This window comes from Malurus melanocephalus, unplaced genomic scaffold, assembly GCF_030028575.1.
Source record: "Malurus melanocephalus ecotype Western Australia unplaced genomic scaffold, MMel_1.1 scaffold_0, whole genome shotgun sequence".
NCBI lineage: Eukaryota > Metazoa > Chordata > Aves > Passeriformes > Maluridae > Malurus > Malurus melanocephalus.
The window spans coordinates 1526779-1546178 of NW_026623232.1; the positions used below are offsets into that span (position 1 = coordinate 1526779).

At 36.5% G+C, this 19400-nt stretch overlaps 1 protein-coding gene across 4 annotated transcripts in view; it reads left to right on the forward strand.

The window, feature by feature from the left end:
• The window catches only part of NUBPL (NUBP iron-sulfur cluster assembly factor, mitochondrial), a 77408-nt gene that overhangs the window by 30478 nt on the left and 27530 nt on the right, over positions 1–19400 (forward strand). For all 4 annotated transcript variants that reach the window (XM_057390204.1, XM_057390288.1, XM_057390452.1 and 1 more), the window contains one exon: positions 18313–18406. In XM_057390204.1, the coding sequence (XP_057246187.1) occupies positions 18313–18406 (94 nt within the window). The remainder of the gene's footprint in view (positions 1–18312; positions 18407–19400) is intronic.

A 19400-nucleotide genomic window follows, 5' to 3' on the forward strand; every position in this document is an offset into this window, starting at 1 on the left:
GATTTTTAAAACAATTATTCAGCRTGATAGAAAACATAGATGTTCCCAGACTTCTGCATTAAAAGCACTGATGGTATTTCATATTTATGTTTATTGTTGGATGGTGGAAGGTTTTTTATTTGTTTAATAGCTTCAAGACTATGCATTCACTYTGTGAATAACTTTGGATGCCGGTTTATTCTTCTCCATGAGAACGAATCTCTTTTCCAGAGTTTATCATGCTTCAGATACTGCAGTAAAGCATTWGAAGTGCTTAGTTTCCAAGTTCTTTAATGGGGATTTGCTGACTCGTAAATGATCTGTGCCTGGAATGAGTGCTCTAATGCTTTTCTTACACTTGGAACTTTTTTAAATTTATGGAATTCTTGCTTTGAAAAATGTATTTGTTAAATATACACATAATGCTTTTTGCATATACTTACTGCATATAATCTCACTCTTTGTAATACAGGTTTGTTGTGTAATGTCAGTCTGGTAGACAACAGGCAATAATAGTGGAGCCCAAAGCAGTGCTTGATGTTTCTCTGGTAATAGATCTTYCACGAGCAAGGATGGTTTTCTGCAGCACATCAATATCGTTCTCCTTTAGCAGAGTTTTAAGGAAATGTGCCTTACAATACAAAATAAACTGTTTAGTATACTGTTACTTACATTACCTATGTATTGATGTATGTGTATCAGCTTAGTATATGAATGAAAATATACAGCATATTAACTCTATAACAAAAGAATTGGTCAATAGATTTTAAGTTATTGAAAGAACAAGAAATACATAATGAAATTTTTTTTTCACCTGTAGCAAAAGTGAATTAGAGACAGTAGTGGAACATTTGATCTTTATAAACATATTCATAACTCTTTCCATTAAACATATCTCTAGTTTACATGTCTTGAAATTGCTCAAATTTTTGTTGTGGCTGAGAAGTGACCACTTTGCCGACATGATTAGATGCACTGTGGGCCTGTTGATGCTTCAGGGTGAGCTGTCACAGTTATCCTTATGTAAAAAGTCTTTCACCATTGTTAACGTTTCTTTTGAATCTTGCTTGCCTGTAGGTGAGATAGAAGAGAGGTTGTTTTTTAAATGATAGTTCTTTTCTCTATAGGTATAACTGAAGTCCAGGTAAGGAAGTTTTAATWGCTGTCCAGCGTCATCTGTAGCACTGAGCTTTTTCTATGCAGTTTTCACTTCACATACACTTGAGAAGCGGCCTACTCTGGTTCCTTTACTCTGTGTATCTTGACTCAGTGTGATGCTATTTGGTTCAGATTGAACATGCTYCCCCCAAACGCATCATCTTGCTGTATTTGTTGTGAGAGTGGCTTCTGATTAACCTTTAGGCCAAGCACAGTAAAGATATTTTTTTTTTTGTGAGTCACCTAAAGCCTGTACTTGAACAGTAATGTGTCTGAAAAGCTGTTGAACTAAGTATCAAGTAGGCAGCTAAGAACTTTAGACATGCCAAGATCATTTAAAAAAAAATAAGAAGGCACGCCAAACTTGCTCTCTGATTGGAGCTGCTTTTGCAACAGGGATTTCAAATAGTCATTACCACTGTCCCGTACAGTCTGTATGGTAAGTTTTCTAGCACCATTCTCTTTTCTGTCTTAGGACATCTTGACAGTTGAGTGGCAAAGGAGCAATTAGAAGGGTGCAGATGCAATCCTGCTGTATGTCTTGGAATATGTGGCAATTATTATGCCAAAAGACTGTGAGAAGGGAAGTGGCCCTGTATTGACTGCCAATTTACTATCTGCTATAGTCATAGCAGCAATCCAAATGGAGAGGGTTTCCTGTTTAGGGAGTAATCAGTAAAACTTATATTAGAGATTGCAAGTGTTGGTTTCTCTGATCTTGAACTCTCAGTCTTATTCTGTGTGTGTTACTGAGTTGAATTATCAGCAGAGAAGGAAAAAAATTCAATATTCAGCACACAAGTCTGCTTTTCTTTTAAAATAAAATCAAATAAAAATGGGACTACAGGTAAAATGCAAGTGCATATTTTAGTATGTAATATTCTCCTTCTATCTTTGTCATATCAACAGATAAAGTTTTATCACTAAAGGAAGAAAGTGTTGCCTATACAACATGGATTATAGATACCAAAAATTCCTCTTGGAACTAYGCCAAAAATCTGCTCTTTTCAAGGCATCAATCTCAGGTTGATTAACACGCTTAATAGGATGTCTTAAACTTACATGACATTTTAACCTATGTTTTTGCAGGCTAGCCAGATATTAAGAGGCAGGACCCTTGTATATATTTGTTATTATGCTTTTCAAGAGTATCCAGAATGTTTTGTGCTTTGACAACGTCCTTGGTATATTATGGCTGTACAGTAGAACCTCAGTGCTGCTAGGTGTTTGTGAATCCTAAAGGTTCCTTTGATGTACTTGATAAGAATGAACACATTTTCCCAGAAAGATGAAGCTTTTCCTGGAATGGCTTAATTCTAATGAGTCCCTAAACCGCTCTTATTATCATCAAATGGTAACTCCTTAATCTCTTTCTTCTTGCTTCTTTTAGCACCACTTCAGCCTCTGTTTTAGTCAATGTATGTATTGAAGGAAAATTAAAATAAAGTTTCACTGGGAGGGRTATAATTAGAAAGGAAGAATATAGGGAGGTTAGCAGAAAGGAAATYAATGAAACTTCCAATGCAGAGCCATTGCATGTCAGCAAAAGGAAATGGAGCCTTGCACTTAGATGCTTGAACAGGCTTTATCCCCTGTAAATTCATGTTGAAAACTATAAATTAAGCAGAGGAAGGATCAAAATTATTAGCTGAACCCAGAGCTAAATAAGACTGTAGACTAAAGATTCAGCCTTATTCTTAGCCACAAACTTGAGTTCACATTTTTTTATTTAATTGGTAAATAATTTTGAAAATTTGGCTAGCAATGGGGTTTGTGTGTGCTACTTTCTTTCAAAACCAGCACCTGCTAGAGGTAGTAATGGTAGGTATATTGTGGAGTGTGTGAATATGTATATGTACTTGGACCTTTTTTGTGGCATAATTCTCTGATGCTCAGTTATCATACATAAATAGTTGTAGAGTATCATGTTGTCACTTTGAAGAAAATTAGCTCCACTACAGCCAGAACCATCACACATATGTTATAGGGAATAGGAAGATACAGACAGATGGATAAATAGTCTTTAAAATATTGAGCAGACTGTGGGTTGTGAGGTCTGGGATATTTCAAGAGCCTGTATGAGAAAGCTGCCATAAAAGCAACAGTTGAGTGAATGGAACAGTAAAAATTCATGTTTAAAGATTTGGGATTAAAGTAATTTGGAAACAGAATGTTTCCAAACATGTTCTTGGAGAACAAACGCAATGGAGGCTGTATTGTTTTGGGTTTCTGATCATTGCCTGAAGTGACCCATCTCTATAGAGGAGATTATAGATTCAGTACCATTTTTGTTTGAGTGACATTAGTAAATTCCTACATGCAGTTGCTACTGTTTGAGAGGTGTATACGTAGTTATTGGTATCCTCCTTCACACCATTTAAATTGGAAGCTTGCAGGTATGGATTTGGGCCAAAATTTCTTCAAATGTGGTTTATTTAGCTWTATGGTACTTCTGCAGTTAGAAGACCAAAATAGATAAGGTATTGAGAGCAAATGTATTTATACCTGGTAAAATAGCTGCCATGCTGCCATTGGCTGTTTTACTGTGCATATTCTAGGTAGCAGAATGTTCTGTATTTGCTGTCTGTAGACATCAGTCCAATCCTGCTTGGCATGTATGTTCATAACACTCTTACGTTGTATCTCAAATTCTTCCACCTGTAAATTTTCAGTTTTGCACTATCTTATGTGTCTTCGTGTATAAATGAATTTCTTGCAAACAGAACAATGGCAAAACTCGGGGAAAGCTTTCCACATTAGAAGGAGCAATGTGTGATTTGAAGCAATTAAACAGCAACATTGTCACTGAAGTAGTTAGGTACTACATGCTGAGCCATCTGCCTGATTGATATGGTTTACTAAGAGTTGGCCATTGGCTTCTGTTTGTGCCCATATATTTTCATTTGCCTTACATTTTTGGGACCATGGAAATTTCATTCTGTTTTTATGCAGTGTTCAGCACTGTAGTGACTTATCACTCTTTGTGAGAGAYGCAAAGACATAAAAAGACTAGTATTTACATCTTCCAAATAAATATAAACCTCTTTCTTTGATACTTTTTAATATTTATAAAATAAATTTATAAAACCTCTTCTCTTTTGAGCACAATACATTTTGTGGTTTTGGTTCTCTGTGTGTGTGTATATGTGTGTGAATGATATGTATCTGTTAAGAATGCCTGACATCAGTGTAAATGTGTCACTGGCATTTACCACAGCTGATATTCTTCAGAACCTGAATCTCTTGGCCGGTACATACACAATTGCTTAGCTTTTGATGCTACCTTGCATGTATAGTCTTCAGCAGAGAGCTTTCAAGGCAATATTTGGGKGTTGAAGCACAGAATTATGCAAAGAGACACTGAGGAACTGGGCTTATTTTGTTTTGAGACACTTAAAGGGAGATATGAGCTGCTGTCTTGACCTTCCTGGTGGATACGCACAGAGAAGATGGAAGTAGATTCTTTWTGGACATGCACAATAATACCAGAAGAGGTAATGAATGTAAGTTTCAATATGTGTAAGAAATGTGAGGGGGTGTTGGTGGTTTGTTTTTTTGCGGTTGAAGCAAGTGCATGTCAGAACAAGTTGCCAGGAGAGATTCTTGAAACTCGTTTTTTGAAGATATTAACAGCTTAGCTGGGCAGGAGTCTGAGTAACTTGCTCTGAGTTGTTCCTGCTTTGTGCAGACAGRGGTCCCTGAGGTCCTGCAAACCTAAATTGTTCTGTGAATCTRGGATTAGTTCTGAAATTGGCATTCCACTGCCTATTTGACTATTGGTCTGTAAATCCATTAAAGCTCAGAGAGAAGAAAATGGTTCTGCCTACCACGGAGATCACTGGTTAGAGCACTCAGTCAAAATCTAAACTGAATGTAGGTGTCTGTCTAATGTGACTGCCTTAATCACACAATGAAGTGCTGCAGTCAAATGAGCAAGTTTCAACACAATGACTGAGACCATCCTTTCCTCAGTGGCATTTCTGGACTCTTTAGACTGTAGAGGTGCTGAGGCAGAGACATTAAAGTCAAACCCAAATATGTCCTATCTCTTGAATGAACATCCTTAATATGAGCTATGAAAAAAAAAAAAAAAATAGAAGAAAAAGTTAAACCAGTACCACTGGGAATGACAAATGATGTATTCCCACCAGTCCAGGTATGTAGCTCCAGCCTAGGCACTGGTTTAAGTTTTCATTCCTGCCAGGCAGGCACCATCTCCGAGGCACTGCAATACTCAGTGCAGCAATGCCAATGCCCCTTTTTGCATCGMACCTACAGCAGCTAGAAAGAACAAACAGACCCTTTTATTAGTGAAAAAGAGTGCCACTTTTCTATTATCTGAGGGATTATTTTCCCCTTCTGGATTTACCTCTGCACTCTTCAGCCATGKCTTAGGATAATAGGTGAAAACCTTGGATTTTAAGGATAGCAAGAACTTGCCATCGTTTTGATGTATTTCTTGAGCAAATTKGCAGAAAGTACCATTTTTGCTGTTTTGTCAGTTGCATGGTAAATGTGAAAAATGAAATTATTATTAGTGGAGGCAAAAAACTGTCTCATCAGTACAAAATTACTAAGACAGTATTGGTGGATRAGAGGGAGTAGTGAAATGGGATGTAACTAAGAATGGCACGTATTGGGTCAGGAAAAAGACAATAACAATTTGATGGCTCTGATTTTCTGTAGCTATATTTTAAAYGAATTGAAAGGATGCCCAGAATAGTGATAGTGAATCAATGCTGAAAATTACTCTTATTGTAAATGTAAAGAGCAAGTGAAGAAGGAGCACTGCTGTGAAGCCAGATGATTTTTTTTTTGGTGTGGATTTTATTTTTAACACTTCTTGGTTTAGGAAGGAAACTCTGTCAAGAGATGAATATTGAAGGCATTTAACTTGCATTATGGCACTAAATTTTTTCAAATTAAAGACTGGAAAAGAGAGAGAGTACAGTGGGAAATTTTAGCAAAAGGGATAAGAAAGAGAAATAACTTGCTTTTCACTTTTGTCATCGTTTAGTGTTCTAGTACAAATATAAGAGTATATGCACACTAGTTTGTGTATCAACCGAAGATATGTACCAGAAATGTATATGCTTAGTGCAGATTTCCTCTTTTCTATATTTTGTATTTTGGCAAATATCCATATTAGGATATTTACTAAATTTCAAAATTGATATGTGTTTCTCAATATTCATGTATTTATCCARTTTATCTCCCAAATAATTGAGGCAGATATTCAGTAGCAGATATTTACAGTTTACATTTCACAGAGCCAAACAAAGCTGCTATRTGTATATGCTTATATTGTAAACTACAAAGATGTGTTTATTTGCAATGCATAATTTTAAAATACAGTAGTCTTACTGGGTGTCACTACAGTGGAAAATTTGCCAGCTTTTCAGCAATTACAAAAGTATTTCTTCTGTTTATTTCTTCTGTTTTCAATTGCCTTAGCCTGAGGTGGACATAAAGATAGCTCAGGTTAAAGTCTGCCACTTCTATAGTTTTGGAAAAAGGCAAAAAAAAGGCAAGACATCATTGTTAATCAAAGCAATAAGAGCAGTTGTATCTTTAGGGAATTAGAAAGCTGTTCTATTTTTATTTTCGTGATCTAGAGTATGAGAATGAAAAGATTCAGACATTTGATCTCTACATGTAAGATCATTGGTATTATATATTTGTTCCATTTAGCAAGGTCAAGATCTGCTCTTGCAGGTATTTTGAAAGGAGGAACAACACTCAGTAATAARTAGTGACCCAACTTTGAGAGCTAAAACTGCACAAGACTGTACAAGGATGTGGCACTATAGACCACATCTATAGCTGGCAGATGGTAAACAATAACTCTGAATGCTTGTGAGATTTTTTTTAAGTCTTTAATAAGCTTTCTTTTAAATCAAGGAAGGTCAAGTTTAATTCCCTTGTTTTATCGTCAAAATTTGGGAAACTGTTTCAAGGGCAAGATAAGATGACCCATTCATACCTTACAAAAGAATTTGTAAAAATTCTTATACTCATTTTTTGTTACATTTATTTTGCTAAGACTAAAGGACAAATAAACTAGTTTCTTCTCTTTCAGAACCCAGTTAGATCATGACACTAATTTCTACATCATGCTTTAGCTGTAATGTTGATGTTTAGAAAAGCCTGCTACAGGAATTTGTGTAATCATCACTAACTTGCTCATATGTTAATACTTGAAAGGTCCTGTCTGTCTAGAGAGAACTGCCTTAACCAGTCCCAGTCTGTAAATACACAGATTTAAAGGAAATCATTGTACTTTCTGGAGATCAGAAGCTGAACATTGATGCAGAGATGTACTGCTGCCAGAAGTGTGGGAGAAAGCTTTTTCATTCCACTCCTCTGGCCCGCATTGTTACCCTTTGACTTGAATGTTCCTGTATATTTTGGGGTTGGTGTGACTGAATGAATATGGGCTTGATTCTTTTTGTTTCCAGCTGAAGCTACAGAACCTGTTCTCTTGCCTTTCTTCCTATAATGAAGCAGGATCCATACAGCTCCCTGTTGCTTTATTGGTTTGCATTAGCARCTGATATGAAAAGGGATTATAGTCACTGAAAGGAATTGACAATCACAGAAGTGTTAAGAAAGCCAGAAAAACACAAAAACATCAGCCAGCATCTTACTGCTGAACTGGAAGCGTTTGTAGTAAATGTATTTTAAATGTCTTTGAGGATTAAAAAAAAAAAAAAAAGAAAAAAAAGCCTAACAGCATAGTGAGAATGTATTTACAGCAAACATTTCTTGGCCATGTTCCTCAGCTGTCATGGTTATGACTGTGCAGTTACTGCTGCTGTGGGAACAGGCTGTGAGAGTGTTTTCTTTGCGCTGCTTCCTGTAGTCTCATTTCTGGTGCATGTTACACAGGTATGCATGGGTCTGCCCTCCTTTGCATAACACAAAACAAATGCAAAACTTGCAACTGTTAAGCTGGATTTGTTGACTAGACAGGCAGAAATGACAGAGAGCTCATAGTGTCTCAGGATGGTTTTGCTGGGGTTAGATTTTTTTTTTTTTTTTTTTTTTTTCTCGTCAAGGTTTTAAAGGAGACTGTTTTGTGGTTTAAGCTCTCTTTGCAGCAAAGTTCAGAACTTGGTGTCTAAATGGCATCCAGCACCATTCTTAGAAGGAGCTAGTGATTTAAGTATTTAAGTGTTTGCTAAACAGGAATACTGGTGGTARAGAAATGATGGAGAGAAAATGCATTGCTTGTTTTCTTTTTGAAATGAAACTTCTATTATTTATGTAAGCATTKTGAAAAAAAGAAAATAGGAGATACCTAATACTACTCTTTTACTTTCTCTGTTCTCCTCCACTAATAAAAGGGTTTATTCTTCGTTTCTAAGTGCTACAGGTTAGATGCAAAAAGGGACATGGGCATTGCTGCTCTGTGCCTAAGAGGTTGGTGTCCTGCCTTGCAGGAATGAAAACTTAAACCAAAGCCTAGGCTGGAGCCACTGCATGCCTAGGGTGGTGGGAATACATCATTTGTCATTCCCAGGGGTACTGAGGGGTTACTTTGCTGTCTTGAAGGTACCTCAGACTCTTTGGCAGTGCCTTAACAGAATAGGTGTTATCTTGAAATGCTGAAGTTCAGCGCTTGGTGTGGAGTAAGTGGAAATTAATGGTGTATATCAGCAGGGGTAGGTTTGCCAGGTGGAATTGAGCAGTATTGAAGATGTTGAACAAGAGGGCTGTGAGGAAAAGCCTGTGGGTTGTGTCTCACTTTCTGTCTCTGTCCTGGATTTCAGCACCTAAATGGAACCTTATTAGACAACTGTGTTGAGTGAAGATTTAAAGCCAAAATTGACTATCTTCTGTTAGGTGCCAAGACCCTGCTTTCAGATGGATTTCACAGGCTTATTCTCTGTTGTTCATAATATCAGCCTTAGAGGCCTGGACACGAGAGTTTGGTTACTTTATCAGTTCAGCATTTAAGGCTGTGTTACTTGCTCTCCAGGAAAATGCCYTGGAGTCACATGCAGCAGTTGTAACCCTCTGCTCTACAGCTGGGCATGAAAGATTCCTGAGGCCAGCTCTAGGTGGAAGAAGGGGAAGCATGACCAGATCTGTGCAGGAAACTCAGTTTATCTGAAGCTTTAGCTGTCCAGGTAAATAATAATAATTTTATCCAGGTAAATGCCACCTGCCTGGGAAATTAAAACTGACATCTTCCCATTCATAGGTAGGTTCTCGCATATGTCTAATTGTGATCTTAAGCAGCAGAACCAGAGGCTTTGAAATTTTGGTTTTGGTTTGATTCTTTTGTTTTTTGATGGTCACATGTRCTCAGCTTTGTGTTGGGTTCAGTGTTGCTAGTGGCAGGTACATTTGGAGAGTGCATGCTAGATTGGGCTTGTAAGACTTTCTCCTTTCCCAGAAATATGTGTGTAATTAATGGGTCCCAAACAGGCTTCAGGTTTTATGAAATCTTTTGCTCAATCGAGATTTTCTGTTTCCCTTCTTGAGCGTTTGGGAGAAGCTCACCAAAGCTTCTTTTTGGGCATGGCTTTTCCCCGTTTTTCAGCCTTTTTAATCTTTTTGATCTAAACAGAGGCAGAACCTTGCTGCTTCTGAATATTGATTAAACATAGACACATTGTTCAGCATTTCACATTAATTTTATGTGTTAAATAACTGTGAATGTAACAGTATAAACAGCTTTTAAAAATTAATACTGAATCAATATATTTTAAACTGATTGCATAGAGTTGGTTTTTTTTTCTTTTTAATAATCCAGCTTGCATTCTGGCTGTTGGAAGCTGACAGATTGATCCTTCACTCAAACCATCCTCCCATATCTCTTTTGCTCACAGAAAATAACTGCAGATATCCAAGAATAGCAGCAGGTTTTGTACCACTATTCTTTGTAGAAAGTGATTATTTCTCACATCCCAAGTGATTGACACAAACGTAAAGTAATTGTGCTTAAGGTACCAGAGATTAGTGTCATGGGGTTTCTTCCCCTCCCCCTCCTTAACAAAAGAAAAACCTGCTTTTTTGTACTATTTATGAAGCTATAGATGTGTCACTTCTTACTGTGTTTTGCTCCATCAATAGTATCTTCTAAAAGAAAGATTATGTTCTCCTAGCCAAATGCTGCCTTTAGAATACAGCTCTTACTATGCAACCGAAGTGGGTATCTTTTAAAAATGCTTTTTCTGCTAGATTTTTATTCTGCATAAAAACCATTAAATAAGAATTGGAGCTAAAGAAAAAGCTAGGAAGTGAATGAAAATATAAGGACTGTCCATTTCTTGGCAGTAGTCACTGGATGTCCCTGAAACTCACGGTATCAGCACCTTCAGCAATATATTTTAATTAGGTTTAGAATACCAGTAACACTTGTGTTGTTGCAGATTCCTAGCTGAGGACACTAGTGAATGCAAAAGCATGGTTCTGCAGGCACAGYAAATACTTTGGCAATCTGTATTTGATGCTTTCACAGATTATCTGTTGTGTAATTCATAGTAAATGCTCCTACTACTCTAGGAATATGACATTCAGCACATGTTTAAATTGTGGCTATGGTATGTGTGTGATTGCAAAATGTGTATAATAAAATTTGTTTTCATTTTTACTTTTTGTCTGTGTCTTTAATACACTTTCTGTGTTCTACTTTTTGTAAGGACAATGTATATGCAATTTTTCTTGCTCCTTTCTGACTTAAATGCAGTTTTTTGACAGAGAACATATACCAACTTAACAATCACAGTCCCCTGGTCATGAATCTGCTCTGTTCACTCTCACACGTACTCTTGCTTGCATTCTTTTCTCTCACTCTCATCTTCTTCAATCTTCCTGTAGAATTGAAAGGTTCTATGTTTTGTGCAGCCTTGTTGTTACTTCTGGTTTGAAGTATTGATTGTTGTGCTTTGAGATAATTCAAGTTGACTCTCCAACACTGGTTTCATTTGCAAGGGGTGACTTTTTACAATTCAGTGACTGAGGAAGATATACTTGTGAATTTAGGTACAGAAATTTTGGGGGACAAATTTTTATCTATATTCATGAAAAACAGTTATTAAAAAAAAATAAAACCAGCATTTTATTATTTAAAATTCATGTTCCAACTCCAAGCTCGTTAGTTACTCTAAAACCTGCTAGCATCTCACCCAGCAGAAAACAAAGTTCTGTATTGAGATTTACTATCTTTTGGTCTCAGTTCGGTGGTCTACATCTAATTGATTCTATTTCAGTTTTTATGTTGCACTGTTTGTGATAATATTGGAGGGCTTTCTAAAGCAGCATTTTGAGTGACTTGAATAACAGCTATCTTGTCACTTTCTTCGATAATCCTTTTTCAGAAGGCTTTAGACTGACCTCCTTAGACGTTCCCTTGTACAATAAAGAAGTTCCCCTGTACAATAAAACCGTTATACATTGTAATCGAGAAAAACAATTTTCTGACATTTTTAATCTAGCCGTTTTTAGTTTAAGCATTGATTTAAAATCAGTGTTTCGGTGATGGTCATGTAATGGTACCTATAGTAGTCTGTTAGTACCCCAATAACAAATTTATAATTTTTTTCCTTGTATCAGAAAATGAACTGAAGCTTAAGGAAGTTAAATAATCTTTGAAGCAATTTAGGAACATTGCTTTCCATTGCACAGCTTAAGCATTCAGTCTTAAATTGTATATCAGCTTTTAACATCATTACAGAAGTATAGGCTGAAATATGTATGGAAAGTGGGTTTATTAAGCTTYTCCCTTTTGATACTTGTTGCCAACACTTGTAATATTTCCTTCTGTTGTTATTGTAGGGAAAATCTCCTTCAGACAGCTTATATAAATTTTATGAGATTAAGCTGGGTCCTGATAATACTGCCTTAAAAATGCTGGCATTGGGTTTGATAGCTAAACAATGACTTTGCCTTTGAGTTCTCCTTACTCTAATACACAAAGAGAATGTGTAGTTGAGATGATGTGTTTAACACATCAACCTGGTGATTAGTTTAGTTGGAAGGTGTGATGCTAGCTCAGTTTCTTCTAATTTGTTTACCWTTGCGTTACTTTACTTTTGTGCCTAGTTTTATTGGAGATAGACATAGGAATAGGACTTGCCTCATTCTGTATTTTTTTTCCCCATGTTATTTTTCAGTGGCTGAACTACAAGCAGTTCTGTCTTGCAGAACCTGGAAAAATAAAAGATGCTGTGTTTCTGAACAAACGTTTCTGCAAATTGTGTAGTGCAGGCTGTGGTTCAAGGGTAGAGAGARCAGCAGACCAATGGTCAGTGTCAAGACTGCATAATAGGAGCTTTCCAAACTGTCATCTTTTAGAGAACAAACCCTGGGAAATAGGAATCACAGCTCACAAAAGCTCTTTGGAGTAACAGCTTGAACCTAGAGGAAGAGCCTTTTATACATGGTCGTACCGATACAGTCTTYATCAGAATGACATCATTTCAGTCATCCCCAGAGGTCGTCCCCAGGCTCTTGTGGTCATTCCCGACTGCCCACAKCTGGGTTCCATCTTGCTCCAAGCTGACACGATGCTGACTGAGCTTCCTGAAGAAACTTGATGCTGAGTTCCCTCCCTCCATCTCCTGGAACACYGCACAGAGAATAACCTTATTATTGTTGTCTGCTGGCAATTGTTTAGCTTTGTTGGTTATACAAATGAAGGTGACAGAAACTTCAGGTTCCTGTGTTTGCCTTCAGTTCTTAAATTATTAAAGGRCATCAGGGAGGAAGAGGAGAAGGCCTGTTTCTGTTTTGGTTGTGGAATTGAACAGGACTCGGGCCTTCTTCCCAGGCATTTATTTCTATCTATTCTTACCCTTTATAGAGAAGAACTAGGAAAATTTTGTTCTCCTTGAGGATATCTTTGTAGGAAACTGTTCTTATGTTTCACCTCAATTTCTCTCTGAACTTGGCAGAACAGGCTGCTCAGAAATACCTTAGAGCAAATTTGAACCGTTGAAGTGCATTTGTTTTTCATGGTGTTGCATTGCAAAGCTTTGGGATTGGTTAAGCATCAGAGGACAATTCGAAGGGGCRGTTGTGTTTGTTCAGAAAGTGTCGAGTTGCATTAAGTGCTGTACCATATCCTGTTATAATACTACCAAAGGGAAAGTTTCTGTGGGGGCTAAAGATGTTCTGGTTTATGTCTGGGGAATGTCTCCTTTCTTTATCAAATACTTGTGAAAATAGGTAAAACATTTTGATTAAAGTGCCATGTTTCATTACACTATTCCCAAATTATCTCTTTCCTTATGCTGTGAAACTACTTACTTGTTCCTAATATCTGTGCGAGTCTAAGCAGCATCTTGTAAGTAGTTGATCAAGGAATTATTTTAAAATACATTTTATTTTAAAATACATGTTTTTTATTTTAAATGCATGTTTTATCTGAACACATAAGTACGTGTGAGCAGGTATATAAATCTTTGTTTGAGAGCATAATTTCTTACCTTTACTTTGTTGAGCTGTTTGCCTGTATTAAATCATTAATATAAACATAGTTAGGAGAGGAGGATGGAGCTGGCAGGAATAGACCTTAAGCTGCCTGCAGTGCAGCTCTTAATGTTTTTCTGATACTGGTGTTCAGAGTTTGGCTGGCTGCTGCCAAGTCTGCACCTGCATAATTCTTGATTGTAACTCTGCATGTATTCCTCTTAATAAGAACAAGTAAATAAKGACTTCTGTTATTTACCAAACAACCAAACATGAGGATTACTTCAAACTCATATATAGCAATCCCTCTTCTGTGCTAATACTCATGTCATTTCTGTCTCATGCACAGAGGATGCTCAGGCTTCATTCCTCAGCAGAAATATGTATATCTCTGTGTTCTACCTTGGGTTYAACTTGCTATTTAGAACCCTTACTCAAAATGCATATCTGGTATTTTGATTATGGATTGTCACATAAACAGAATGATTGATTAAAGCAATTTACATAGAAGCCATTGTGATGTTTCTGAGCAAGGGAAAATATACAGAAGCACATGGCGCTTAATTACACCGCTTAACAATAAATGTCAAGTTAAACCTTTTTTAAAAAAGATGAATGCTATGCTTAAGGAAAATGCAATTACATTTCTATGCTTTGAAATGTTTTACACACTGTATACATTAGAGGGGCAAAGATGTTAACACCTCTGTACATGCAAAGGTGCTGACAGGTTTCAGATGCTTCAAGGCAGGCTTTTGTAGCCCCTGTCCCCTATTGCTTGCAAAGGGAACTCATTTACTGTAATGTGCTGTTATTCTGAGCTCGTTTTCTTGTGTGAAAACACATTTGCATACAGACACACTTCTTGGAACTCATTGAGAACACGAGGACAGTGGTCCTGATTTGGTAAATTGTTGCATATAAACAGGATTTGCATTAAAATGAGTGTTTTATATCACAGACTGATTATACGTTCCATTTTAATAATGTTGAATGAATGGCAATAGTAGATTTCAAAAAGCCACTCCTGATTTTATGTACCAGTATTAAATTTAATTAAAAATGTCTTTCTCCTCTTTCTCTCTACTATGCTGAAATTTAGCAACAGACCTGGAGTTTCTTCTCCCATTAAATAAAGTGTACACTTCTATAACAAATTATCCAAATTACATTCAATAATTCGCTTAATAAAAGGTTTTCATGCTGCTGTATTCCTGTGGAAGGGTAATGGAGGAGGAGCAACTGAACATCATCCAATTCTTGCARTTCTTTCCAGAAATTCTAGCTATATCATATTGGTGCAGCTCTCCCTTCTGGCCCTGAATTACAAATGAAAAAGAACAAAATGACGTTGTGAGGATAACTAACTTGACTGCATTCAAGGTAAAGATAAAGATAAAGGTTAGTCTTAATTMGGAGTGGTTTTCCAATCTTGTTTGCCACCTGACTTTCACCAGTTCAGCACCGCAGCATGACTCAGAGAGGTTTATGGAGGGTAGTTCTCTTATATTCAGTTCAGAGCTTACGGACCTTGGCACCTTTTCTGTGGTCTTTTCTGAACTTGTGGGATGAAAGCCTGTCTTCCTCTTACTCTATACAGTGGCAAGATGTCCTCTCCACTGCTGTCAGAATGGTCTAACTTCTCTATTTTTCTGTGCTCAAATTTGTAAGTATTATAACAAAGCACACTTTATGTGATGGACAGCTCATTTCTTTTTCTTTTYAATCCATGAATTTAAAGAAAATATGTGAAATAAGATGTTTTCAGTGCCATAAATTAAATAAAGCATTATAATTTAATTGCACTRTGTGATAACGGAGTATTTTTCCTGTTGCCTAGCAATGAGATTCAACTTGTGCTTAAAATTCCTTTATTAACTTCAGTTTTCAAAGGTTTATAACTTTATTAAAAATCATTACTTGTGGGACAATCCTGAAAGTGCATGTTGGATATTATGGGGTCACTTACTAAGGAAGCTTGAGGCAGAAAGCTCTGGTGCTATTGATTTCTGTATCCTATCTCCCTACTACTCTRTGGGGTGAATTTAGAAAGTAATTTCTTGAGCAAAAATTTGCATATTCCCACAAATCTGAATGTCTGGGAAAAGATTTGAGTACTGGTGTTTACAGYTGCTTCCAGCAGCATTGCACAGCTCTAATGCTTGGTATGATCACATGGAACCTGATGAAGGAGACTCATGCTTGAAGAGGTTGGAAGGGCAAAATATCTGGTAAGGGTAAAAAGAAAAGCTATAGATCAAGTCCAGAAAGTTGCTTTGTTTCACAGGAGGAGCTAGCTTAAAGTTAGGRCTGGCCGGTATATGTAAAACCAGACAGGTTTTAGCTCGAGGAGAAAATATTTTTCATTCCAGTTAYCTCTGCTAAGGGTGGGATTTGGTTTGTTTTGTACTATTCCATAAGGCAGTGTTGTATGTAAAAGGACTTGAATTTGAGCTCCTGCAGAAAAGAGCTGAAAATTACTAAATATCTTAAGCTATTCTCAAGAATATTTCCAAGAACCAAGTGGTTTTTCGCAGACAAAATTATTAGAAACKGTGTCAGAAAGATAGTGGTGCTATGCCACTAATAGATGTGTTTCCAGAGTGCATCTTGTTGCAAGGAAGAAAGCAAAAAATAACTTTATTTGTTCTATTCTCTAGAAACATTTAAGGAAGGAGAMTATTACTGGAATTCTATTATATATAGTATCTATGTGGACTGAACAAAAGATGCCAGAATCAGCCTTCGTGAACGTGTGGGAAGGGGGAGGTATTTTGAATTAATCCACTAATCCTTTTTGAAAGCTAAAACTGCCTTTACCTACCTAGCATTTCAAAATGGTTGTGATTATTGTGAAAGATCTGGGTTTGCAAATTGAGATTTATTCATGTTACTTACAGAAGATCTCTCTGTTTCATTGTAAATCTTCAAGGAATGTGGCTTTATTCACTTTGTTAACTACTACATCTATGTAATTTCAATTTGTCACCTTTGTAATGGTTTATTTTTAATTAAAAAACATATAAATTTGAAGTTCATACCTTCTTGTGAGCAAAGTAGCTTTTACAGGAAGAGGAGGCATTCGTCAGCATAGTATTTATCTGGTGAAGCAAGATTAGTTAAGAAAACCAAAGTAAAACCAGACTTTGTGTTTCACATAAAATGTCTTCTCATGGTTGTTTCAATATGTATATTCTTGTACATATGTAGTTTTCCTTTGGGGTTATATAGTCTCAATATGATTATGAATGCTAATTGATTTTAGGAGTCTGCTAGGCATATGCCATTTTTGTTGACAAAGTATAGATATTATAGATGACATAGATCAATATCAAATGTGAAAAAGTGCAGTGTTTGCTGTGGTTAGTGTAAGTTGCATTTCCTGTTTAGCTAGACTGTCTTAGGCACCATTTCATGTTCCTGCAGCCTTTGTATAGAAGACGAGGAAAGGGAGGTGTGCCTGAGAGTCCCTGTTTTMGACCTCTAAAGTTAGATTTTTCAGCTAACCTTTCCCATCCATATTCCGTTACAAGTGCTGTGAAATCTTCCTTCTTCATTAGTCTGCCTTGAAAAATTCCATTTCTCACTGGAGTGCACAGTGGGTTAGTGGTGTGGATTTCACATCGCCTGTGCTTCSCTAGAGGATCATCATCCATACAAGAACTGAATGAAAATGAATGAGTGTTGCCCTGACAGGGTGTAGTATTCCATGACAATAACTAGGGGACTGGAAAAGTATTGATTATTTTTTGCTGTTAAACTGACACTTGAGAGAATGTGTAAAATACAATGCTCTGGTTTGGAATTTCATATGTTAAAGCAGTTGATACCAGTTGTATCTTTTACATGTATGAATTGGAAACATACCATAGAAATCCATTATATCTGTTGGGAAATGTTTAGATCAAAGGTAGGTAGGCTGTCCATTATATCAAGTGGACCTAAGACCATTTCTGTTCTCATGAAGAGAATATTTATCTTGGTACACCTTGCTCTAGGGAGAGGTTTTTGGCTCTCCTGGAAATCTGTCCTAATAAAAAACATAAGTAATTGCAGCATTCTCATATTGGAGTCTAATATCTTTAATGGTTGCTCTTATTTGATGTTCAGCACCATTAAAGTTCTTCTATTTTATGATAAGAATGTTGGAAGTCTGTATAACTATACCTGGTGATTTTAATTTAACTAATTTGGGATGTTTTGTTTCTTTATTTTTCTATTCTTCCAACACCTCTTTTTCCTAGAAAAAAAACCCAGTTCTGATAGCTCTGACTTGATAACAATAAAACAGAAAAAAGGGAAAATATTTATATGTAGTTTCAGCAAGTGATAAGAAGGACACAAAAGTAGTCTTACATTAATGGAAGCAATTCCTAAGTGATATTTGTTGGACAAACCCCTGATTTTTACCCTGAGTTTTGCCTAACATATGCTTCTTACCCATGGTTAAGCAGCTGCACAGTAAAAGTCTTAAGTTATTGCTAATTTTTTKGGCGGGAAATAATTCAGTAAGAACTATGCCAATGAAATTAATTCTCAAGTTGCAGTCATAGTTTTGAGTGATCACCAAAGATTGTGTGTCAGAAAAATGATTCTGTACTGAAAGTGTGATTAAGAGGGCATCTCAGTATCATTTTTTTGAGGTGTCCTTGGTTCATTTGTTTACATTATCAGAAACAAGTTCTACATTAAATGCAAAATGCCTTAAATTAAAATACTTAAATCTCTGCATACATTTATATTGTTGTCTTCTAGGTTGACTGGGGTCAACTGGACTATTTAGTAATTGACATGCCACCTGGGACTGGAGATGTACAGCTGTCAGTATCACAGAATATTCCCATTGCAGGTATGTGTATTGCTTTACTGTTTCAGAGATTTGAAGTTAATGAAGTTTGGTAGCTTTAGAAAAATCTTATTTTAAAAYGCCAGTCAAGAATTAATTTAATTCTTTTCCAGCATGCTAAAAAAATGGTTTCATCAGTTGTGTGGTGTTAGAAACAGTATCAGTGATTTTTAACASGTATTATGGTTGTTACTTTCTTTTAAGCTATGTTTGACATTGAGAAGTCAACTGTACAAAACATTGAGAAGTCAGCTGTAACTCTTGAAGGGAGTCATGCCAAAAACTGCTAAATTTTACAGTAGAAAACAATTTCCTTGTCTATACCTACTACAGAGGAAAACTAATACAATAAAATTGATTGTCTTCATGATTGCTTTTTTAGTTAGATACTGTTAATTCACAGCATTTATTTAGATAAAGTATTCGGCACTATAATATGCTAATGCATTCTTTTTCCTTTTGTGTTACCAATTTGGCGTTTTGTAGGAGATTTAGACTTTGACAAATCCATCTTGCCGTATGCAGGCTGCCCTCTGATCTTGCTGGTTTCATCAAGACTTGAAATTCTGCTTCTGAAAGATGCTCAAGCATCTCACAARGTCTAAAAAACTGTAATGGTTCATGTCTGACATGCTTCAACAGAAGCAGTTGTCAATAACCAACATAATCAATGGTGGGAACTCTGGTGGAAGAGCAAAAGCAATSCTTACAGTCCCAATTTAATAATTGGCTTTTCACCAGGAGGGGAGTCCATGGGATCTCCATTCTTGGTAGTCATCCAGATYGTACTAGACAAACAATACCTGATCTTACCTAGTGTTGCCAGCAGAAAACCTCCCAAGACCTTTTCTAATTAATGATTTTGTGAATCGGAGTTATGAAGGAGTCAGTAGGATTGCTTGCTCCAGTTTTAATGGGATCAGGCAGGTATGTCRGTACAAACCTGAAATGGTAGCATCTTTGCCTGCTCTTACTCAGTTTCCTGCATGCAGATTCT